Below are 25,786 nucleotides of genomic sequence, written 5' to 3'. Positions count from 1 at the left end.
TGCAGTCACACTTGGAACCACAACAAAGAGACAACAGACATGATGTTTTTCCAGTGGGATTTTTCAGCAATTTACCCTTCCCCCCATTTGTTGTTCACTCTTGATTTACTGGTATAATATTGTTCAGCATGTGTAAGCACTATGCTAAAGCACAGCTAGGGGCAGATGAGTCATCCCTCAATATCACTGAACCCCTCCTAACAAGGATATATTTAGGATATTTAAGCCCAAGTAGGGTCATGGTGTTGGAATGGGCTTTCAACGCCAAGACCATATCCTTAAAGAGCAAGTTGCCACCTTAGAAGTATTTTTGATGAGATCATAGGATACAAATATTTTAAATAAATAGTTGCATCCCATGATGCACTTTTTCCTATGTCATGAAACAGCCAGAACCCAAGGCACACAACAAAGACACACACATTTAGGAGAAGGAGAATGGGCTTTCAGATCAGAAGGTATAGCATACAATCCCCAGCGTCTTGTAAAAAAGCATTAATGGCAGGCTTTAAATCTTGGGACCCTGTTTGTCTTTCTGCTAAACATCTTTAAAAAGAGAGAGAGAGAAATGAAAGCCGTAAAAATACAAGGTAGTGACTACAACAAATCATTTTGTTCATCCTAATAATAGGACAGGGTTGGAACACTTCATACATTAAAAAGTTCCTGCATGGAACAGGAACTGTATGAGACCTGCACGTAGTTCATAACATGGAATGATCACAAATGTGGGTTTTCCATTGCTCCATATGCCAGATGTGCCATCTGTCCCTATTTACCAGGGACAGTCCCTATTTTCTGGTCCCCATCACTGGTAAACCACTGTTCCTGTTTGTCCCTATTTTTGCTTTTCAGGAAATGCCTTGCTAAAATGTCATTAGTGTAAGTAGCTAGAGCTGTCATTCCTGAGGATTTAGCTGCCTCTTCAGGGTTTCCTAGAAGTTAAACCACTGAGAAAGAAGTTTACCCAACTTGCCATTTAGATGCATGCGTATGAACCACTAAGGTGTTGTGCAGTACACAACCTGCCATTTCACGACTACTCCTGCAAGGGTATATTTGGTACTGTTGCTTTTGCACAGTAAATGAATGCTCAATACAATATTAACTCAGGGTCTACGTTTCAACGTATCTCACATTTGCATTCTAATGAGAGTCACTTTAAAAGGTCCAAATGTAGTGAATCTGCCCGACTCAACCATTCCTGCAGTGGAAAATTCTAATAGTTTAAGAGATTAATCCTTCTTCTCCCACCAGAGGTTTCCACATTTGGGGAACTGTGCAAGACTGCTACATGACAAACATAGACACGGTCCTGCAGCTGCCATGTGGAGTGCCCTCTTTTCCACCTCTTTACTAACTGCACTCAACAACCCCTTATTATTTCATCCCACACCTTTATTTTAAAACTGCCCGTTCTTGCAGACCTCTGTCAGTCTCTGGAGCAATCTCCTTGGAAGTGGCTCTCCTCACGGCCCCTTGGTACTTCTTCCTACTTACTTTCTTCACTGTCACCTCACCTACATTGCTCCTGTTCCTCCTTGTAGCCCTTCCTTCTCTTGATTTGAGCAGTAGCTGATCTCCAGCCTTCACATTTAGAGACAAGATTCCCTCTCTACAATTAGCTATGCAGGCACTGTCATAGCCCAGTGTCAAGGCAAAACCAGAACAGCATCTAGCAGATCACAGCAGTCTGGTGAGATCAAAAACAGGATCGAGAGAGAGAGAGAGAGAGAGAGAGAGAGAGAGAGAGAGAGAGAGAGAGAGATTTGACTGCCTGTTAAGTTTGCCCCTATGTTGTGACCTGTTGGAATGCGGTTTTCCTGATCAGATCAATAAGAACAGATGACTGGGCAGCAATTACTATATAGCTTAGAAAAATGTACAGCATCCCAAGGCAGAGTACCCTTAAATGGCTTAGTTGGGATTCATGCAGTCAAATTTCCATCTGATTCTCTTTTTAGCATATGGAAGTCAAAAGAAGTCAGGGTATTTTTTAAAATGGATGTGCATATGTTTAACTGGTCTTATAAATAGGTTTTATGCATCCATGGTTAACTCCCCTTTTAAGAGATTTTTTTCATGCTGTGTCAGTTATCTAGATAAGTGTTGAGTTATCCACATGACTAGCTCACTATGTGCAAATCCACTAAAGTCACATCAAATTCACGCAAAATGGTCCCTAATGAGATGCTGCTACTGCCCTACTTTTCAGTAGCTGGCCTATGAAATTCATGAAAGCGAAAAGAAAACTGTGCACATTGAGCCGGCTATGGAAATGCCATTCACACTCAACTGCAAAGCTCTACCTACCAGGGAATACCCTGAAAAGGCAAAGACATGTTTTTATTACACTAGAGAACAGCAGCACCCACAGATACACAAAACTAAATTTATTTACTCCTATGACACGTAACTACTTGGAAATTGAACAGCTGGCACCTCAAATTAGAACATTTTAAAATTAAGCTTTAACGAGAAGAAATAAAAAATCAACAAATGGACTTTTTTTATACAGTACTCCTCTAGTGAGACATACTGTAAATCAGAGATATAACAAGAGGCAATAAAAACAGATTTATTTACTACTGCACTTCCCGCTATCAGTGATCAGGCAGAATATGGAAATTAATCTCTATTCCAGACACACATTAGATGTCTCACATAACCATATGTGTATTGCTACCTACAGAAGCATCACTGCAGAAGGGAGTATGCTGATGTGGGACTCTAGAGAGGCAAGCTGCAATAAAAATCAGCCTCTATCCTTTGAGCTGCACAGAGACCCACAGTGCAAGCCTAAGGACACTTCCTGGGAGTAATCTCCATTGAGCAGACCCAAGTAGGATTCTGAGGAAACCTGCTCAGGATTGCTCTTCCAGTAGCCTCCCGACAGGAATAATACAATTTTGCAAAACGTTACTCAGCAGAACTAAACCAAGTACTGCTAAAAAACTTCCTCCATTTTCTTCCAAATTAAGCTCCAAAAGGTCGTGCTAGAAATAAAACATTGAGCACAACTTCTTAGGTAATCATAAAATACAGAGACTAGATAAGTTGAGAGTCCATCATTACCCCATAGACTCATAAGGCTGAAAAGGTATAGAAGGTCACTCAATCCTTTCCTAAGGCAGGATTTATCCATATACAGCCACTACTCCCCACAGTCAACTTGAACATGATCTGGGAGGCAATGCATTTCCTAGCTCTCAGCCCACCTCATATTTTTGGTAAGCTGCAGCTATGAGAATCTTGAAGGCATAGCCTCAAGATCCAAGGGCTTAAACACATAACACAAAGAGATTTTCTGTTATGATGATCACTGTCACATCATTTTTATACAGATGGTGGTCATATCTCGTGGGTCCGCATGAAAAAGAGTTCATAGGAACACATGGCTACAAATGGGCTGAAAGCTGTTCTGGGGTCACCTCACCAGCACAACATGTCATCATTGCAATCAAAACCATGGTCAGAAATAGACTCAGTTGCCATATCTCTGACTATCATCATGGTAAAGATGAAACTTGAACAACTAAATAAGGACAGGATGATCTCTCACAAGGGAGCCCTGCATTTTCACATCCTTTGTTCAGGTTTAACTATACTTACTGTAAATGCCATTTTTATGTTGATCTGGAGACAAAGGATTAAGAATGCCTGGGAATCTCCATGACAACAAAAAGTGACCATGTCACAGGGGATTATGCCATATCATGTAGGGACAGCAGATAATTCTGAATGTCATCTACTAAAACCAATTAACAGGAAGAGTAATGGATCCATTGAAGTAAAACCAAACACTATTTAGAGTCCTTTCACTGTAGAGATTCTCAGAATAGAGGTTTGAGGCATGAACATTTTTAGCAGTAAATGTTGTTTACTCACTGGTGCATGCAATCTCTGGTGGATCTGCGTCAGCACGGTAATATCCATTGCGGCAAGTGCAGATGGGAGCAGCTTCTGATGTGGAACGACTGTTGGAGGGACACTCAGTGCAGATACCTGCACCTTGGTTTGCCTTGAACATCCCTGCTGGGCATGCTGGAATACCATGAGAGAAGGAAAGAAAACAGTCAGGTGTTCATTCTTCATCAAAGCACAGAGAGAAGATGAGAAAAAGCCATATTTGGTTATATTTTAATCATATTAGGTACTTTTATACCAAAAATAAAGCATTTAGAATCTTTCTATATGCAAAGGGCTATGGTCACACACACTAAATAATCTACTTTCAATCCACTTTCAATCCACTTTCCAACTGGCTTTTGCCAATTCACACAGTAAAATCCAGTTGGAAAGTGCACTGAAAGTGGATTGGAAGTGGATTATTTAGTTTGTGTGACCGCAGCCAAGTTGTAGAAAACCAGAGGACAGAACACTTATGAATAAACTGTGGACCAATTTTAAAATAATTGGATGGCTGGGGGTAGGAGAGCATTTTTAACCACATTATGCAAATTCCCCTACATTTGCAGATTACCTGCCTCACAAAGTATGGTTTCTGCACTGCTGGTACAGCTACAAATAAAACACAGCAGCAACAGGGCTTCTACATGGCAGGGTTCTCCATAGCTCCCCTGCCTCAGTTCCCCAGAAAGGCTCACTTCCCCTCCCATACGCCATGAGGGCTTTCCTCCTGTTAAATCTCTAGGTTTTCTTATAATTTTATAAAATACCTATAATTGCAACAGTATAGCAATATAACAATATTCTAGTGCCGATTTTAAAAAAAAAAGTTCCCCAGGGGTGGTGGGAAATGGCTGCCACAAGGGCAGGGAAAATGGCTGCCACGTGGGCCAGAACACCTCCATTTTTCGGCCCATATAGCAGTTATCCAAGCTTTATTGTGATCTTGTCCAAACCTTGGAACAAAGCAAGTTTGAGAAGTGACATAATGATCCATGAAAACCTCCATAGTCTAGCACTACGTTTAGCAAAGAACTGTGCTATGGAGGCTGCACATGCATCCAGCATTAAAAATCAGCATCCAGAAACTAACCCTCAAAGCATTGCTCTGCTGCAATGCACATTCACTCTAACATGGCAGCATTCAGTAAACTGTATTCCATTTCAGCATTTCGGTCCATGAAAAGTTGCCCCAAACAACACAATCACATTTGATGCAGAAGAAGGAACTTTACAAAAACAAGGGGACTATTTACCTTGCCTGAACAAGGTAAACAGAGAGAACACTTGTTTTGGCCAAAAAATCAGCTGACAAGAAGGCAAATAAAAAAATAAATAATGAGTACATTGCTAAAAATATGAAGACAAACAATAAGCATTCTTTCAACTCTATCCAAAAACCAGGCAGGGATATGGTTGGCTGTGGGATGATAAAGGAGTGAAAGGATCAGTTAAGGAAATGTGAAGACATCAGAGAAATTGAATTAATCCTTTTAATCTGTTTTTGCCATAGAAAATGTGGGATGTGTACCGACACTGGAGCCACAATGTTTGGGCAGGGTGTCTGAAGAACTGACAAATACTGATGCAACAAGAAACAGCGTTCTGGAACTACTGAGAAAATTAAAAACTGATAAGATTTCAGGTCTGGATGGCTTACCCCAAAGGTTTGTAAAGAACTCATACATGAAACTGTTGATCTTCTAGCCAGGTTACGTGTCATTAACACTGGCCTTTGTACTGGAGGAGTGAAAAACCAAAGCTGATTGTGGAGAGTTCCAGGAAGAACTTTCTTCCTGAACAACAAATGAAGTTCAGTCTAGGTGACTGCAAGTTGATGAATAGTGGTGCAAAAATCATTAACTTTAAATATATGCTGATGAGAGCTGGACAAAATGGAGAGGGAAGGAGATCTTGGAGCTGTAGCAGACAGTTCAATAACAATGCTGACTCAGTGTGCACCACAGGTGAAAAAGTTAACTCCTTGCTGGGGATTATAACGAAAGAGACTGAAAATAAAGCTGCCAATATTGTATTGCCCTTGTGTAGCTTTATGGTGCACCCCCATTTGGAATACTGTATAAAATTCTGGACCATATATCAAAAGAGACACTGCAGAGTTGGGAAAAGTTCAAACAAAATGAGTAAAGGTTTAAATCACCTTTCCAATGAGAAAAGGTTAAAGAGTGTGTAGCTTTTCAGTTTAAAGAGAAGATACCTCAAAGTGGGGAGGTCAGTGCATGGTGGAGATTTATAAATAGGGATAGGCATGCACTGGGGAAATGTGGTTCAGTTAAGAACATAAGAACATAAGAGACGTCAATGTTGGATCAGGCCAAAGGCCCATCCAGTCCAAAACTCTGTGTCACACAGTGGCCAGAAATACCAGTGCCATCAGGAGGTCCACCAGTGGGGCCAGGACATTAGAAACCCTCCCACTGTTGACCCCCCCCAGCACCAAGAAGACAGAGCATCACTTGCCCCAGAGCCCCTATCTATAACTTGTGGCTAATAGCTACTGATGGACCTCTGCCCCATATGCTTATATAATTCCCTTTTGAAGCCGTCCATGCTTGTAGCCAGCTCAAATACTTTGGCTACCAAATGAGAAGGGAGCACTCACTGGAGAAGACCCTGATGCTGGGAAAGATTGAAGGTCAAAGAAGACGGGGACGGCAAAGGATGAGATGGTTAGACAGTGTAATAGATGCAACGAACATGAAGTTGAGCAAACTTCAGAGGGCGGCGGAAGACCAGAAGGCCTGGCGTGATCTGGTCCATGGGGTCGTGAAGAGTCGGACTCGACTGTGCGACAGAACAACAACAAATGCTTGTAGCTGTCACCACTTCCTGTGGCAGTGAATTCCATGTGTTAATCACTCTTTGGCTGAAGAAGTACTTCCTTTTATCCGTTCTAACCCGACCACTCAGCAATTTCATTGAGTGCCGTGATTTTTGAACCACGGACTGTCATGAACTTTTAGGCATCAAATGAACTGGTTCATTTCATAAGATTTGTAACCTGCTAGAAGGCACTCCCACCTGCTAGAGACACCAAAGTCATAGGGGCTCTCCGGATGACTCTTCTTTACCTGCCTGCCAAGTTGAGTGAGGATTGAATTTATGGGATCCAAGTTATTCCCCCCCCCCCAGGAAGGTACCCCCAAGAACATGCTTTCTGGGAAATGACAGGTGCAGGTTCAGGAGGTTCTCCCTCCCCCCCATCTCCAGTTTTTCTGCTGCTTTTGTCAATTTCAAATTACTCTTGTTAGTTTCAAGAGGGTCTCCCCCCCCTTTGCCAGGGTTCTTTTGTGTTCCCATATTCTTGGCCAGAGTTTGAAAAATCCCCCACTTGGATCTTCTGTGTCACTGTGCTTTGCGATCAATCAGTCCTTTTAAGCTTGCATCGTCACAGCAGTGCTGGACTCTTCTGGGGATTCTATATACTGAACTGGTTGTACTGGGATTGAAAAAATGTTTCCCCCTTTAGTTTATACTACCGGGATTCTGTGGTTTGACATTAGACCTCTTTTGCTTGCATTGCTGCAGTTACAGGAGTCTATAGAAGGGCTCAGGAACAAGCCAGTGACACTAAACTTACAAGGAAACTTCTACCCCCTCCCTTTGCTTTGTAGTTTGCTTTGAAGTTTGGTAAACATCTTGATTGAGTGGAGACAGTTTGTCTGGAAATGTATCAATTCATGAACTGCAATGAACCTTCACAAACAGCTTCAAAGTTTGTAGAAAGTTTGTGCTGGTTGACCTGTCCCCAACTTGACTTTGCAAAGCACAAACCAGACAAAATTTATCACAAACTATCGTTTGTGAGCCGGTTCATGCCCATCCCTATTAATAAAATTATGCACAAGGTAGAGAAAGTAGCTAGAGAGGACTTTTTATCCTTCTCCCATACTACTAGAACTCAAAGGCACCCAATGTACTTTAGGCAGATAGAGAGGTCCTACTAGGCAATGGCCACTGTATGAAACAGAAGGCTTGGCTAGATGAACCAGTGGTCTGATCTACTAGGTTACTTCTCAGCAATATTTTTTTCCAATGATCTTTTAAAGTAATAATTTGAAATAATTATTTTTAAAGAAAATCTGTAAACTTCTAATTAATTTTTCCTATCCTGGTATCTTGCTAGGTGCCTAGTGACATATTGGTATGGCTTGTTGAACCTTTTCTACATACCACAGGTTGCCTAACTCTGCAACCCTAAGCAGATTTACACCATTTGACTCCTATTGACTTCAATGCACTGTGAAGAGTGTAACTCTGCTTAGGATTGCACTGTAAGACTATTGCTGCTGCTTACCAGACTCAACGTTTGGGCCATCCTATGACAGGCTGGTGCTGGGCAGACCAGTAAACATATTTTGTGGAATGGTAAATGTTTTTGGTACTGATCTACAGGTTGATAAAGATGATCCATGGGAAGCTGTCCACGGACAGCTGTGAAGTTGTACAAAACATCTCTTACTGCAGGTCGTTGTTGAATCATCTTTCACTCTGCAGACTTAGAAAGCTTTGGAGCCGGGGATCCATATCCAAGTAAAACTTCTAATACCAACCATAGACTTTCAGTCTCAAGTGACTGAAGAAGTACTAAACAGAAGCACATGCGACACACATGTAATTATAAACGTCATGTTACATCAGGCTTGTGTCACAATATTCAACCACCTCTGCCCAGCAATAACTTGAAATTATGGCCAGGTATCACAACTCTAGTAGCCTACCACAAGTGGCAACCCTAGTCCAGTCGTCTTAGCACACAACTGCCTGCATCACAAATGACATTGCTGTTTTCAGTCTAATTGGCACCTTTGACACATGAGCAACTCTTTTGCAAGCAAAACTTTTTCAAGCCACTGGGATTCAGTGTTCTGAAGAAGCTGCCTCTAGGTTTCAAACTCCAAGATGCTAATGTGCAATGATATAGAGTGGGCCGAAACAGCTGGGATATTTGTCTTAATGAGATGGGTGAACAGAAATGGGCTGTTGACATGAGTCCAGTGTGAAATCTTTGCATAATAGCTGATTGTCTATACAGCAGTGTAAGGGTGGGAAATTTAGAAGCTGAAATATATTTATAAAGCTAAAATAAAGTTAAGAAGCATTAGTTTGACATGGAATTGTCTCATCTAATCATAATGATGGATGATGCGCCATTAAGGACAGGAAAAATCATACAGCTTACTCTCACTTACATAGTTCTTTTCCCTTTCATTGGTTGTGGGTATCTGATTTGCATAATCACTGCATGGTAATGTGCTTTTTGCATGTAGAATATTCCAAGCTGTGTGACAGCAACCAGGATGGCTTATGAGATTTTTCCAATCCCTGTCATGACAGGTAGGTGCAGAAATAGCAAGGGGAGATGGATAGAAAGAAGAGACAAGAGAACATCTCGGAGACTGCTTCTTAGATTCAGCCCTTGGTTGCTTTCAGATCCATTTTCCTCATTTATTTGGAATGCCAGTACACCAATGACAACAATATCCATAAGGGTCTTTTGATGATCTCCTTATCAACTCCATTCAGGGCTAATGCATTTCAAGGCCATCACCTCAGAGCTTATTCAACCAGAAGCTACCAATTAATTCATAAACAGGAAACCTTCTCCAGCAAGAGGTATAATAATGTTTTAATCCTTGCCAATGTGAGGATTCATTAATCAATGAGTTCTTTGTGGCTTGTGACTATATGTACATGTCCCCCCCTCCATCAATCAACGAAGAATTGCTAGCTCCAATGTGGGTGTCCAAATGTGCAGTTCGAAGCTGATTTGGCTCTCTTCCTCCCTCCCCCCAAATTTTAGTTACTCTGTGAAAATACACTTCATGGTTGCTGCAGAATGGATCTCAGGGTTACATTCCTGATAGCATGCATATGTTGTGGGTTAGCCTGAGCTCAGCACAAAGTCCTAAGGGAAGGAGGACTCCACAGGGAAAAGGAGCCACACATGGCTGGCTTTGAGTCAGCAGAAGCCAGCAGACAGGCTGATGAGCTGCAGGCTGACCAAGACTCACCACCAACAGCTGATCCAGAGACACCACCCAGCCCCAATGCAGCAAGTGATACTCAGGCAATTAAGACAAGTCCATCAGGCTCTCCGGCACCCTTTGAATGCTGGAGACAGAAACTTAGAAGGGAACTGCAAACAAGGAGGCAGAGTGCACATCTCTTGGCCTGTCACCAGTTGCTTGCTGATGACAGCCTGGAGTAGTTGCAGCAGTACTCCCAAGCAGCTGGCTGCTAACATAGGCTTGTTAGGAAGTGCCTACAAAACCCAGTGCTGGGAGCCTGCAGGTTGTGGAAGCAAAACTTACCAACTTCTTGACTCAGTGATCACAGCTCTGAACTATACTCCTGCAACCCTTAGACCAGCTATTCCTCCACACACTTGTGAATGACCTTGGACTGCTGGACCTTGCTTCCTGTATAATGCTCTGAACTGGACTCTGTTCTCTTGGTAACTGTCCTTTGGACTGAATTTAGACTGGGATTCTAGAATTTGGCTTGGTAACGGACCCTAAATTCTGACAGCATAATTCAGACCATTTCCGCACAAGGGAAAGACTCTGCATCAGCATTCTTAAATTATTGAAGTTCGTAAAACTTTCTGCACAACTTTTTACATCCCCAGGAGTAGATTCAAATATAGTGCCATATTACCCTGCGTTTTCCAAATTCCCTTTTTCTACAATCCCCCCCCCCCATCGGATGTGAACTCACAGTTTTCCACACACAAGAGAAGTCATGTTGGATCAGGCCAATGGCCCATTCAGTCCAACACTCTGTGTCACACAGTGGCCATCAGGAGGTCCACCAGTGGGGCCAGACTCCAGAAGCTCTCCCACTGTACTCCCCAAGCACCAAGAATACAAAGTATTACTTCCCCAGACATACTATTCCATCTATACTTTGCAGCTAATAGCCACTGATGGACCTCTGCTCATATGTTTATTCAATACTCTCTTAAAGCTGTCTATGCTTGTAGCTGCCACCACTTCCTATGACAGTGGATTCCACATTTTAATTACTCTTTGGGTAAAGAAGTACTTCCTTTATCTGTTCTAAACCTATTGCTCATTAATTTCATTGAGTGCCCATGAGTGTCACCCCTCAATCATCATTTCTCCAAGATAAAGAGCCCCAACCTCTTTAACCTCTCTTCATAGGAAAGTGTTCCATCCCCTTATTCATTTTAGTTGCCCTTTTCTGCACCTTTTTCAATCCTATAATATCTTTTTTGAGGTGCAGTAACCAGAACTATACACAGTATTCCAAAGGAGGCCACGCCAACAATTTATACAGGGACATTATGATACTGACTGATTTGTTTTCAGTTCCCTTCCTAATAATCCCTAGCACAGCATTTACCTTTTTTATTGCCATCGCACACTGAGTCAGCATTTTCAGTGAGCTATCTACCATGACTCCAAGATCTTTCTCTGATCAGTCTCTGCCAGTTTGGAGCCCATCAACATGTATTTATTGTTAGGGTTTTTTGGCTCCAATGGGCATTACTTTGTACTTGCCCGTGTTGAACCTCATTTGCCATGTTGACGCCCACTCGCCCAGCCTCAACAGATCCCTCTGGAGTGCCTCACAATCCTCCCTGGTTCTCGCCAGCCTGAATAACTTAGTGATTCTTATATTTTTCCCAATTCTACCACCAACTACCACATTTAAACTTATTCAGGAGGAGATAACCCAAAGCTAGCACTCTGTTTAGTGGGTGACTGCATAGAAATACCTAAATGCAACTATTTGCAAGCAGTGTGCTACTGTGCACCAGAATTTATAGATACTGAAGTTCTGTTGAGGGGTGTTTTCCCACTTTCCCTTCATCTCCATCACTGTCTTGCCCAGCTCCACTTCCCTCCATGGAGCTTGGCTTGAGAAAGAGCAAGGAAACTAGACTAGGTGTAGCTGACTCCAATGCCCAGAGTGGGGCCAGCACTGCATGCTCACATGGAAGAGGGTCTGGCACATAGGAATGAGAAGGGGTTACCCCAAACAGGAAAACAAGGGAGGGCTCTGGGGGGCTATGAAGGTAGAAATAAAGAGCACCCTCCATATTAAACTATGTTTTTAAAAAGACCAGACCTTTTTTTTAAAAAAAATGAAAAGTAGACTTGGGAAGCTGTAATTTTGAACAAAGAAGCAACAGAAGGAGAAGGATACTTGTTCCTTTCCCTTCTGTTTTTCCACTCAAAATCACCCCTCCCCAAGCTGCTTCCACCCACCCCTGGCTTTTTATAAGCATCTGAGAGTAAAGTGTAGTTTGCCCCTAAGAAAAGACTGATCTAGACAGCTGGAACTAAGTATTTGCTGCAGGCAGAATTCCTGCTCATGTCCTACTCTGTTATTCTCACTGCCCTGCATCTGCTGAGGGGACTGGGACACAGTGCAAGTAGAAAAAGTGAAAGCTGAATTTTCCAGGAAGGAACAATTCCCAGCTATTACTTATTTTCTGTCAGCAGAAAGTATGGTTTGCTTCTGCAGTCTCGGCTCACCAGCCTCTAAAACACACAGAGGGGCCTATCCTGCTATTTGAAAAGCCAGTCAGTAACCCTTACAATAATTACGATGCAGGCAAGTAGCACCTGATATAGAGATAGCATAACTGCAGGCAAGTAGCACCTGATATAGAGATGGGGCTAAGCAGATGGGACTTCACAACCTTACAACCTCCACAACCCTTACAACAATTATGATGTAGGCAAGTAGCACCTGATATAGAGATGGCATAACTAATGCCACTCAGTGGGTGCGTTCAGACGGAGCGTTTCTGCCGGCATAAACTGCACCGGTTGGAACTGGTGCAGTTTCTGCCGGCATAAACGCGACCACACTTACCCTCCATTTTGCGGATCCCTCCGGTGGACGCCCGCTCACACGCTGCGGGCGTCGGCATTTTTTTTTAAATGACAGTTTGAGCGTGCGCATAGGCAGCCATTCAGAGAATGGCAATTTTTGCGCATGCTCAAACCCCCCCATTACATTTAAACTTTAAAGGTAAGGACTTACCTTTAAAGTTTAAAGCCCAACCTGGCCTCCCTGTAGTCCCGGACTGCTCCGGGAAGTTAAAGTAAGGACTTTTTTTCCCTTAACAAACGCTCGGGGCGAAGCTTCGCCCGAGCGCATATCGCTTATTTTTTAAAAAAAAATGGCGGGGGAAAGCCGGAAGCCTCAGGCTTCCGACGGAAGTGGCTGTACAACGTTTGGAGAGCGATCTGACGCCGGGGTGCACCGTTTTCAACCGTTGCACTCAGTTTACCACCACTTGGGACCTAGTGGCAGAGTACAATGGTTTAAAGGGATTTACAACGGTTAGGGACGGGAGGCAGATGTTCGCCGTGTGAACACCCGTAAGTACACCGGTTGGAACCGGCACCCTAACCGTTGTAAATCCCCCGTCTGAACGCACCCATTGTGTTGATGGTTGAGCTCTACAGGGGCTTGGGGCTCAGCAGATGGGACTCCACAACCCAACCAAGGGTCCCAGCCTATGGGTTGAAGACCACCAATCTAAGGGTAGATGTGATGCACTAACATTGGATTCCCTGGGGAATTCATTCCTAGCCTGGCACTGGTACCTACCATTCCCACTATTATTAAAGAGGATGTCTTGTTTGCAGACACACAGAGCACTAATACAAGCTTAGGAAGACTGTGGCCCTAAGTACCTGCTGACAGAAGGGACTCTGGAGCTTTTCAAAGATGAAAGCACTGTGTTGTTAAATTAAGCCAGAAATTAGGAAGAATTGATTTGGATGCACATGTGCAGTTAGAGGATTAGAGCTGAGGGCTGTATATGTACATGGATGTAAACCCACACAAGGAGAGAGAGCACAGTCGGGGGGGGGGGTTAGAAATAGGGATGGGTGCGAACCGGCTCACAAATGAAAGTCTGACAAATTTTGGCCAGTTCATGCTTCACGAACTGAGGTTTGTGGCAGGTCAACCAGCATGAACTTTCAAGCAGTTTGTGGTGGTTCGTGAATGGATACATTTCCAGATAGACTGTCTCTGCTCAATCAAACTGTTTACCAAACTTCAAAGCAATATAACTTGGAGGGTATGTAGAGGAGCATCAGGGGGAGGTCCCCTGTGAGTTTGATGTTTCTAGCTTGCACAGGGTCCATTCTATACACTCCTGAACCCGCACCTGTCATTTACCCAGAAAGCACTTTCCTGGGGGCACTTTCTTTCTGGGGGCATAACGCACACTCCATAAATCAAATCCTCACCAAACTCAGAGAGTCGGTAGAGGAGAGTCATCCAGAGATCCCATGTACGTTTAGTGTCTTTAGCATGCTGAGGGACCATTCTACTGCATCATGAATCTCATGAACCATACCAGTTCATTTGGTGCCTAAATGTTTGTGAAGATTTGTGGCTCATGAACCCGGCACACCATGAACCAGAAACCGAAATGAACCCCATTTTCCTGGTTTGTACCCATCCCTAGTTACAAAGAACAGATTGAGGGCAAAGTGAGAATTTCTCTCAGCCTCCCTATACACTGGGGGGCAAGGGAAGAGAAGGGGTGAGGGCAATAAGAGTAGCAAGTATTCCATTCAGTGAATCCTAAGAATTACAGTTCAAGTGAGTTAGACTGCCATTAGTTAATATAACCTTAAGGTTTTGTAGAAATTTCTAAAACATTAAGAATTAATACATTTCAGGATTTTTAAATATATATATAAGCGTTAATATAGATAATAATTTATCATAAAGTCCAAAAAATACCATGAAAAAGAGAAAATGAGGAAAAAATATAATTATTCACATGGAAAGGAAGATAGATGCAAAAGACACTGGGCTAGATTCAGCCCTTTCTTGAATGGATCAAATCTGTCTCTTTCCTCTTCCCAGCTCCTCCTTGTGCCCTCCCAAATACCATCTTTGAGGGTTTGAGAGCCTTTAAGAACAGCCTGGGATGCAGTGGGAGGGACTGTTGAAAGAAGGGGGAAATGGCAGATATCCTCCCATTGTTTGACTAAGAATGGACCAACACCCCCCCCCCTCTTGCTGCCACCCCTTCCCCTACCATGTCACCATTTCCCACACCATGGTGTTCTTGAAGGTCCTTCAGGCATGGATTTCCTGTGAACATGTGGGAAGGAAAAGGCAGATAAAATCCCCTCCATGAACGTGCTTCATTTGTGGAAGAACTGGAGCCAATGCATTATTATTGGCAAAAATTTTAAAAGGAAAAAAAGAACCTAAACAAGGATCCAGGAACCCATAGATTGATTCTACTGTTTCAATAAACAGGAAAAAATGGAGGCCATGCAAGCTGCACATTTCAAGTACAATGACAATGAAGCAAAGGATAAGAAAGGTTTGCAGCCTGACGCTGGAAAGATGCACAGACAGATGACATACTATTCAAATATCATGAAGCATCAACTTGAATGTGACAGAATTCTGCATAGTTTACTGAGGAACAAGTAGAGGCACTACAGGAGCTTCACAGGTTGATTGATTTTCTTACAGGAAAAAAGGTCTATTTCAAGTTGAAGAATTCTTCACTTGTAAAAGTTTTTTAAAAGTTTTTAATGTTTAAAAGAAAGGCTTTTAGATTTGGGTGTTTTTTTTAAAAAAAATGGAAAACACTAAGAAAAGAAAGCTAAAAAATTAATTGTTAGAAAGTACAAATAATGTGTTCTCACCATAAAATATACATTACAGTTTTGTTTTAAACACAGCACATCTTGCATGGAATAAATTAAAACTTTTAAATTAAAAGTGTTATATTTAATGTATAAGAAAAATGGGAGTAGGAATTTAATAAAATCCGTGTTTTATTTTTAGCCGCTTTGTGTGAATGCACACCCACATGGAATCCATCTCCCACAGCCACATCACTTCCTAAAGAAACATACTAAGTGTCTCATAAACAGTGCAGTGATTGAGATAATGGAAAGTGCCTCTTATCCCCTTGTCTGCTGCATCAGGATATGAGGCATCTCCTCACAGCCAAGGGGAGGAAATTAACAAGAGCAAGCTGGAGCAACCACTTTGATGCAATTTCCTTGGGAGATAGTGGGCCATCTAATCTTTATTGGAGTCCTTTAACCTATAATTCAAAACACACACGGGTCTCTTGTTCTTCCAGTTATTTCAAATAGTAAAAAAGGACACAAAATATCTATAATGAAATCCCCTTGTGATGGGCACAAGCTCCATTGGGAGTCCTCCAGCAGGACAGATTGAGCTATCGTGACCAACTGTTTTTGAACATGGGCATTCTGGAAACTGCAATGTATACAAGGTAGTGCACTAGTTTCATACATGCCTGGCGCATAAACCTTTTTCCTCCAGGAAACACATTTCAAGCATTCAAAGGTGGTACTGCATGCAATATCTCAGGGAATCTTAAAGCACCCCCGTATGGTGAGTCGGTATGAATTTTCGGGGGAGAAAGAATGAGAGAATAATGGCTTGATGGACAAGCCAAACTATGTGTTATGTAGGAGACTGTGATTTCAAATTCTAATACTAACACGAAAAGCAGTAATGAAGACCCCAAATTGGATCAGGGCCATAGTACTGAGGGAAAGGAGTTAAAATGTGACTTTTGTGCCTTTTCTTTAATGCACCTGCTGTACCACCTACTATTAACTATGGCTAATGGATACATACATTTCTTCTAGGCTTCTGCAAACAGGTCTCACCCATAAGCTTTTATCTGAACATTATTTTGTCTCATGTGCACTTATGATACACAGAACATAAAATCAGGTTCAGGTTCCCATGTCAGGTCACTCTAGAACCAATTCCATGATCAGAAACAATTTCCTTATCCAGCAATAAACAATCATTGCTGCTCAGCTGAAAGGAAGACTTACAACTCTTTTTTTTACAACATTCTTCTAAGGGATATGGGGTTGGTTAAGCACCAAATCTATGCACAAATTATACTTGCCTCTACTGAATCAGTGGCTGCATTATTACAGTAATCATAATAATTTCAAAATATAATGGCACACCATCAGTGTTCCTGGCACTTTACAAAGTAACATAAGCAAAATGCAGGTCCCTGCCACACATCCACAGAGACTGAACACGTCACTAGTCTCTTCCTTCCCCATTTCCTCCACTCCATCTAAAGCCAACAAAATAAAACACTGACTTTATAGAACCTTTAGGTTGCTAGACATTATGAACAACAGCTTTTCCTAGCAAAGGACCTGCCAAAGGGTTAACAAAAGTCCCTATTTTGCAAAAAGCTGCCATTAGGGTCCCTACACTGTCTCTTCTGTTAGCAATCAAAAAGTCAAATACCAGCCAAAACCATTCATTTTCTTTTCCTTTTTGACTGGAATTTTTTTCCTGTAGTTATTAAATTTATTTATTTTGGCTGCTATTCCTAATAGCAGGAAAGGAACAGTGCAACATAATAATACTGTGCCAAATGGGCTGGGATTAGAGAAATCGATAAAGATATTCAGGGCAATCAATTGGTTACTTGTCAGGCTGTTCCAACCTTTGCTTTTCAATATCTATAGATTCAGTTCCCGAAAGACAAAGTGTGGTATCTCATGAACTGCAGGGACAAGTGATTTATGAGTCCCTTTTGTACAGTCTCAACAATTATACTGCTATATGCTCTGAATTATCTTTTAACATATGTGCTATGCATTTTATGTCCAACACTGAATGTAGTCTTCCAAAAGTCACCGCAACAAATACATGTAGATACAGCAGAAACAATGAAACACAGGTATAGACTTAGGATGCAATGCTAAGCACACTAATTATGGAGTGAGTCCAGATGAACTCAGTGGAAACTACTTCTCAGCAGCCAAACCACATATGATGCTACAGATCCAGGCTCATATCTCCAGACATCTGAACAGAAATGCAAAAACCAGCTGGAGAAGTCTGATACGGATCAAGGCCACAGCACTAGGAAAGGGATGATTTCACTCTCCCCCCCACCCCTGCCATTTCCTCAGCTGAAAATGTCCCTGCCCCAAGTTACTTTAAGGCTCTGGTAGGGAAAACAGACAGGCACCTCTCTCTTTCTCTAATAAGACTTAAAGCACTGGGGGAAATTTCAGACTCATGAAATAGCAGGTGAAGGAAGTGTTTACATTCCTTTCCAAAGGGCTGTGGCCCCAATCCCTACTGGAAGGTTCAGGACTAAACAACACATGTGTAATCCAGCCTGGAGGTGACCATTCCATGGATCCCAAGGAGAGAGATAGGGATCCAGTTGCCTGACCAGTCAAAGATGATACAAAGCTGATCTGGCAACATTTGTGACCTGCATCTCCATAGAGAGTGAGGCATCCAAGATCATGCCCAGACTCCTCGCCATTGGCACCGGCATTAATAATGTCCTATCGAGGGTGGGGAGCCAGATCCCCAATTCTGCCCCCCCCCCAGCTTAGGCACAGGACCTTCATCTTAAACGGATTTAATTTCAGTCAACTCTGCCTCAGCAAGCCAGCCACATCCTCCAAAGCCCTGGCCAGAACCTCTGGGGTGGTGTCCAGGCAGCCTTCTATCAGCAGATAAAGCTGAGTGTCATCAGCATACTGGTGACAATCTACCCCAAACCCCCAGATCAGCTGGGTGAGGGAGCACATATAAATGTTAAATAACATAGGGGAGAGGATTGCCCCCCTGGAGGACACTGCATACCAAAGGGTAATGCAGTGAAATCTTCTCCTCAAGCACCACCCTCTGTCCCCAACCACGGAGAAAAGAGGCAAGCCACTGCAAGCAAGTCCCTAGTGTCCCCATGTCGGCAAGGCGGTGGGTCATAAAGCCGTAGTCGACTGTGTCAAATGCTGCTGTTAAGTCAAGTAACAACAGCAGTGCTGACCCACCTCGATCCAGGTGTCTCCAGAGGTCAACCTTGAGGGTGACCAGTGCCATCTCTGTCCCATAACCAGGGTGGAAGCTGGACTGGAATGGGTCCAGGATAGAGGAGTCATTCAGGAAAACCTGGAGTTGTTCTGCTATCGCTCTCTCAACTACCTTACCCAGAAATGGGAGGTTTGACAGTGGGTGGTAGTTGGCTGGATCCACAGGATCCAAGAATATTTTTTTTTCAAGAGCGGTCTCACCATTGCTTCCTTTAAGTTGATAATATTTCCCAGGGGAACCCATATACTCTCGCCATTGGCCTTCATCAGCCTCAAAGGGCACAGGTCCAGGAGGCAAGTGGTGGGCTTCACAGCCACCAAGATCCTGTCAACCTCATCTTGGGGGAGTCAACTGAAGTGGTCCAATATTGGGCCTGAGGATGGCAAGGGGGCTCCAGCTCATATACTGTATCAATAGTAACTGGCAATTCTTTACTAATTTACTATCTTGTTGGTTCCCCTGTGGGAGAGAAGTTAAGGACCTAATTATTATAAATGATTGAGCTGGGCGAGAGCTTTCAGATGCAATGAAGACATATAGGATGCCTTCTTTGTGGCCTTCACTGCCATCTCATAGGCTGTCATAAATGTCCTATAAGATGTTCTTGCAGCTTCATCACGAGTATGCTGCCACACTTGCTCTAGCCGTCTTAGTTTCCATTTCATCCTCCAAAGCTCCATGGTATACTAAGGGGCTAGGTTGGAACAGGAGCAAAGAGGGCATCAGGGAGCAATTTCGTCAATGGCTTCAGAGAGTTTGCAGTGCCTATCCTCCACTAGCTCTTATAACAAGTCACTAGGGGGCACTGGATCCTGCAGAGCATTCTGGAAACCAATTAGATCAATCAGTCGCCGTGGGTAAGCATAAATCTGCTTGCTGCCTAAACAGGGAGGACTTGGGACACTCAGTCAAGCCTTCAGGACAAAGTGGTCTGACCAGAGCTTCAATGGCATCCAGATCCACATTTATCCCCATCCCCAAAATCAAACCCAGCGTGTGGCCCACTTGGTGCGTAGGAGCTGATACAAACTGAGAGAGTCCCAGTACTGCTATGGATGACACTAGGCCCATACCATGGGGTTTCCCCAGCTCTAGAGTTGCCAACCTCCAGGTGGGGCCTGGAGACCCCCCAGAATAGCAACATATCTCCAGACTACAGAGACCAGTTCCCCCAGAGAATTGCTGCTTTGGAGGGTGGACTCTATGGTATTATACCCTGATGAGGTCCCTTCCCTCCCCAAATCCCTCCCTCCTCAGGCTCTACCACCAAATCCCCAGGAATTTCCCAACCCAGCGTTGGCAACCCTAAGCTCAGCTCTGGAGATCTGAATATGGATCATAAATATCACATGACATTTGGAAGAAGAAACATGTTTGAGATTATGTTGCATACAATTTTCCCCAAGCATTTCTTCTTTAACCTTTCTATTCCAGATAAGAAGCCTGGCTGAACTTTTGAGTCAAAGCAGACAAGACCCTGGGGAGACCTATGATCAGATCTTCCCAATGCCTTCATAACCTGGACTACACAGTTTTAGATGAGAGCTGCATGGGGAGAGGAGAGGGGTTTTAACTCATGAAACCACACAGTTTTGCAAATCAAAACTGGGGTCCCCATACTGTTACAACCCTTTAATGAAAGCAGATGAGCAAAAGAAGGGGGGGGATCTTTTTTTCTTCAAAAGGTACAGCGGAATGGATAAATTAACAAAACTGGAGTGGGTGAAAGAGTTGAAACCTCTTCTCTCCCTGTGTGGCCTTGATTCAAATTGGGATTGTGCATGGCTATAATTTACCCCTTTTTTTAAAAAAATAAGTGTTTGTCCTTTCATTTTCCTTTCTGCTTGGTCACACCTAAGCAATCCCTGACACATGCTGAAACAAGGGTTTTCCCATCAGCAAGAAACCCTATCTACCTCTCTCCCAATAACATGGTTTGTCCAATCTCCAGATTTAATTTAATCAGCTACTCAAGTGTTTGCAAGCAATTTATCTTCTCTGCTATCTATCCCAGCTCCTCTTCCTCTATTTTAAGACCATAGCCTCTTGCTTTTACAGCTGCATAGGTAAGCCTGTAGCTGCAGTGGGGCATCTGTGGGCCTGGCCCTATGACTTCCTGTCAAGGCCCCACGACTTCCATCCAGCCCCCAGACCCCTCAGCTCTCTGGGCTGCCTGGAGGACTACCAACTCTCTGGGCCACCCAGAGGACTCCCAACCACCACCCCTTCCCCAAGCATGGCTTGCTTCCCTGCATGGGCAGGCAGAGTGCGAACACTGCAAAAGTGAGTTTTTAACATTTTTATCTTATTTTGTGACATCAGTGCCCCCTGTCTTATTTAAAGGCCCCCCCAAATTACAAAATCCTGGCTACGGGCCTGTGTACAGGCTCTAACTGGGCTGTCCTTTCCTTATGCATTCTGCCTTATCCTCTTCCTCCCAAAGACAGAAGCTTTTGTGATTTTCTTCTCATGGTCTTGCATCTGATAGATTCTTAACAATCCTACTGACCATCTTTTTTATTAATAGTTTATTCTCTATTTTCACAAAGTACAATCAAATTGCAGTATGAAATAAAACTGAACATAGTACAGTGTGCTGAAAAAGTATGTAGATTCAATGCAGTTACAAAAATGGGTGTCCCCCTAATACATCTTCTACGTAATAAGTACAATACTATTTGTAATAACATAGTATTAATAATGAGAGTATGCAATTACTTAACTTTTCAATGTTCCAATTTTATCTGGAGAGATATCATGACAAAATCAGGTAGGTATCCCACTTAATAATTTTAATGTTTGAGTATTCAAAAGTAGCCTATAAGGTGAATTAGAATTTATAACCATTTGTAGTACTGAGACCAGAGGTTGTCTGTTTCTTTCACAAAATTTGCAGCCCAAATTCAGCCCAGATTCAACCATTATGCATGTTGAATTCCACACATAGAGGAGGAATGGGCATCAGTATGCTGGTCTCACCCAACCTATGTGCAGTCGCTGATTCAAGAGCATGGACAATGTACATTCACAGGAAGTATGTGCACCTAGGTTTCCTCCCCGTGGTTGGGAAAGCTGCTGTTTTAATAGTCCCATGCATGGGGAGTGTGTCTGTTTGTATACACTTCCTGCATATGTAGGCTCCATGCTCATGACCCAGCAACTGTGCATATATGGGGGAGAGGGCAACACACTCATGCCCATTCCCCCTCCACGCACATTGATATTGATCAGCTTCTTCCATCCCAACACTCTAGCCCCAAACACACACAAGGTGCCCATCCTGCTATTTTAGAGAGTTAATACAAAACAGGATAGAAAATTATTTCATGCATCCGGAATGTGATAGTTTATTTTAAACTAAACTTCTGCTATGAAGGCAAAGCTGGTTTCCTCTGCTTGCCAGCTGTGGCTGCTGGGCTCAGTTTTTAACCACAGTTGCTTCCTACTATGTGAGTGGGCTCACCAGCAAGAGAGAGGACTGTGCCAATCTTCCATGGACTGACCCACTCTTTCAGAAAGCTCCAGTAGGTGTAGTGGAAGTAAAGTGACAACAGACACATATTTAGGCTGCTACAGTTCTGTTGAAATCAAGAGCAGCTAAGCCGTCTAGCTGCATGTAGGATTTAGCTAGCCAGCTGCATGTAGGATTTAGCTAGCCTAGGTGCTCACCACTTTGCAGTCAGCTTTTGGTGGCTGCAGCCCTCTGTGCATTTGTCTGGAAATAAGGGCCAGTTTAGATGTAATTTGTCCCACAGGCAGGCTACAGGGATTGCTTACTCCTGGCAATGATGGATGCAGACAGAGGAACATTTAGAGGTCCTTTACTGTGTATGTCTGGTCGTTTAAAGTCTACTCTTTCTCCCAAAGGCTGTAAATTAATATTTAGGTCTTTAACCAAAGTCTGCACTTGTCAGACATTTTGGGAACCATGTTTAAACTCTGCATGGATGAACTATTGGTCTGTTAGATGAATCACCAGTACAGCTGTTTGTGTGCCCTAATGCTGTGTTTCCCAACCTGTCCTTTTAAAATGGGAAGCTTTTGAAGTGGCTAACAGGCCGGCCCTCCCTAACAAGTTTCCCTGCTCTTTACACACTCGTCTGGCAACTAGTAACTTTGCAGTAGTAGCTAGCTGGAAGGAGGGAAAAAAAGCTGAAGAGTTGTTAGGAGCCGTTCATCAAATGGAAAAGCAAGAGGAAGAGAGGAAGAGGCAGGTGTGTGAGTGGGCTCTGTCTTGGTGCTGCTCCTTCAGGGGATTGATCTCGTGCCCAGCCCCCTGCAATGCCTCACTGCCCTCTGCCTGCTGTGAGAGGTGTACTGCACCAAGCCCCTCACTACCATCCCCTCTGCTGCATCTTCACACATTTCCTCAACCTGGTGCCCCCTCAGCATGCCTCCTCAAACTCTGTTGTGGCACAGCTGCCAGAGAAAACTGATGGGGCAGGGAATACCAATGCTCCTGCGGAGGGGAAAGTATAGCAGTGGGACCAGGCAGGAATGGAAAGGAAGAGGGCAGAGAAATAGAGAAGCTCGGCCACCTTCCAGCCTGCGTCCCATCCCAAAGGTGGTAGGCAGCAGAGCTTAGAGTAAAAACCCCACTCCAACATTGGTGTTGTATAACACCAGCTCCATAAATAATAAAATCTCAGTCCTTCGTGACTTCTTGCTGGAGCAAGAGCGGACCTGGCATGCGTGACTGAGACCTGGGTACGAGATGGGGAGACAGTTGCTTTCTCCCAGTTGGCTCCTCCCGGGTTCTCGGTCCTCCTCCAATCTCAGACTAAGGGGCGGGGGGGGGAGTAGCTCTGTTCATTTGGGGGGCTTACTCCTTCAGGGTGCTCCTGGCGCCAAGGCTCACAGGCATGAGTGTGCCGGCTTTGTGTGGGAAGCCGGGGAGAGTTTGGCCATTTGGCTGGTGTACCGACCGCCCAATGCACCGACCGATAGCCTGTCATCCCTGGTGGAGGCCGTGTAAGGCTGGGCATTGGAGCACCCTAGACTGATAGATTTCAATATCCATGCTGATTATGCAGCTTCCTCACAGGCGGTGGACCTGGTGTCGTCCATGGTGGCGCTGGGACTCTCCCAACATGTAATGGCCACCATTCACCAAGCCGGTCACATGCTCGATTTGATCTTCGCGGCAGGGGTCACAGTGGACCGGATTACTGCTATGGCAGTTCCATGGTCAGACCACCATGCCCTGAAGGCCTGAGTGAATGTGTCACCCCAACCCTGTTTGGGCAATGAGTGTATTTTAGCTCGCCCGCGGAGCCAAATGGACCCTCTGCGGCTTCAGATGGCTCTTCGGGATCCGATGTCCCCTGGCGGCTTGCTAGATGAGCTAGTCAAGGACTGGCATGGCTGACTCTCGACAGCCATCAACAAGATCGCTCCCAGACACCCTCTGCGCCCTCGCTCTAAGCTGGCTCCCTGGTATACCCAGAAGCTGAGGGTGATGAAGCAAATGCTTAGACAGCTAGAGAGACAGTGGTGGCGTGCTCATGATGAAGCAACAAGAACATCCTATAGGACGTTTATGAGATCCTATGAGATGGCAGTCAAAGCTGCGAAGAGGGAGTTCTACGCAGCCACGATTGCATCTGCAAGTTCATGCCCGGCCCAATTGTATAGAACTATTCGGTCTTTAACAGTCCTGCCCCAGGGCAGACAAAACACTAGGGAATTGGATATAGGCTGCAAGGCTTTTGCAAGCTATTTTGCAGATAAAGCTTGTCGCTCCACTGTGACCTCCCGGCCACAGTTGAGACAGTGAGTGAACTTGAGGATCCATGCACATTTTCTGGTCCAATTCTGGATTATTTCAGTCCACTAAGCCTAGAGGAAGTTGACAAACTGATCATAACACTACGCCCAACCACATGCAGCCTTGACCTGTGCCCCTCTTGGCTAATTAAAGCTGGCCTTGAGGGATTTCGAGGTGCCCTCAGGGATATTATTAACAAGTCCCTCTCTGAAGGGCTGTTCCCAGGGGCTCTCAAGGAAGCAATGGTCTGCCCTCTCCTAAAAAAAAAATTCTGGATCCGGCTGAATTGGTTAACTATCGGCAGGTTTCCAATTTGCCCTGTTTGGGCAAATTAACTGAGAGGGTGGTGGCGATAGAGTTGCAGAACTTTATGGATGACACTTCCATGCTAGATCCCTTCCAGTCCGGCTTCCACCCAGGCCACAGGATGGAGGCAGCACTGGTCGCCCTCACAGACAACCTCCAGAGGCACCTGGATTGGGGTGGGATGGCGGTGCTCTTGTTGTTGGACCTGTCGGCAGCGTTTGACACAGTTGACCACCAGCTACTGGCCCACCACCTCGCTGACATGGGGATTCAGGGGCTTGCCTTGAAATGGTTCATCTCCTTTTTCCAAGGTTGGGGACAAAGTGTGGCTCTAGGGGCCCAAACAGGTTGCCCCTATCCCCTCCATTGTTCTCTATGGTGGGAAAAAGTAACGTTTTTTCCCACCATAGAGAACAATGGAGGGAATAGGGGCAACCTGTTTGGGGGCCCGTAGAATTGGACCCCCTGGTTCAATTTTCCTGAAACATGGCGGGTATCTTGGGGAGAGGCTCCAGCAGCTACCTGTGATTTTGGAGCCTCTACCTCAAACCCCCTCCCCTCCAGCCCCCAGAATATACCCTATGTTTTCCCCATTGACTTCAATAGCCCATAGGATATAATGGTGCCGAACTGCAGGAAGCCGGTTCAGATCAGAGAATCTGATTTGGCCCGCAGCAGCCTGAAATCAATGAACCGAATGCAAATCCTTCCAGCAGCCGGCTTGCTCGGGTTCTCTGCAGCCACGGGGATCCTGAGCAAGCCAAGGGAAAGGAAGGTGGTTTAAACCGCCTCTCCTTCCGTCCAGCAGCCGGCTTGCTCGGGCTCCCCGAGCAAACCAAGGGAAGGGAAGGTGGCGGAGCAGCTGGAGACATTGAGCCTCAGCTCCACAAGTTATGAGCACTC

General features: G+C 44.2%; 1 protein-coding gene across 1 annotated transcript in view; it reads right to left on the bottom strand.

Moving 5' to 3' along the window:
- The window catches only part of EPHB1 (EPH receptor B1), a 441,868-nt gene that overhangs the window by 97,161 nt on the left and 318,921 nt on the right, over nucleotides 1-25,786 (bottom strand). Inside the window, exon 4 of the mRNA XM_015407331.1 lies at nucleotides 3,889-4,044. Within this exon, the coding sequence (XP_015262817.1) occupies nucleotides 3,889-4,044 (156 nt within the window). The remainder of the gene's footprint in view (nucleotides 1-3,888; nucleotides 4,045-25,786) is intronic.

The sequence above is a fragment of the Gekko japonicus genome, unplaced genomic scaffold (genome assembly GCF_001447785.1).
Source record: "Gekko japonicus isolate JY-2015 unplaced genomic scaffold, Gekko_japonicus_V1.1 scaffold235, whole genome shotgun sequence".
NCBI lineage: Eukaryota > Metazoa > Chordata > Lepidosauria > Squamata > Gekkonidae > Gekko > Gekko japonicus.
Note: the sequence above shows the minus strand (reverse complement) of the source record. Positions and strands in the feature narration are given on the sequence as shown.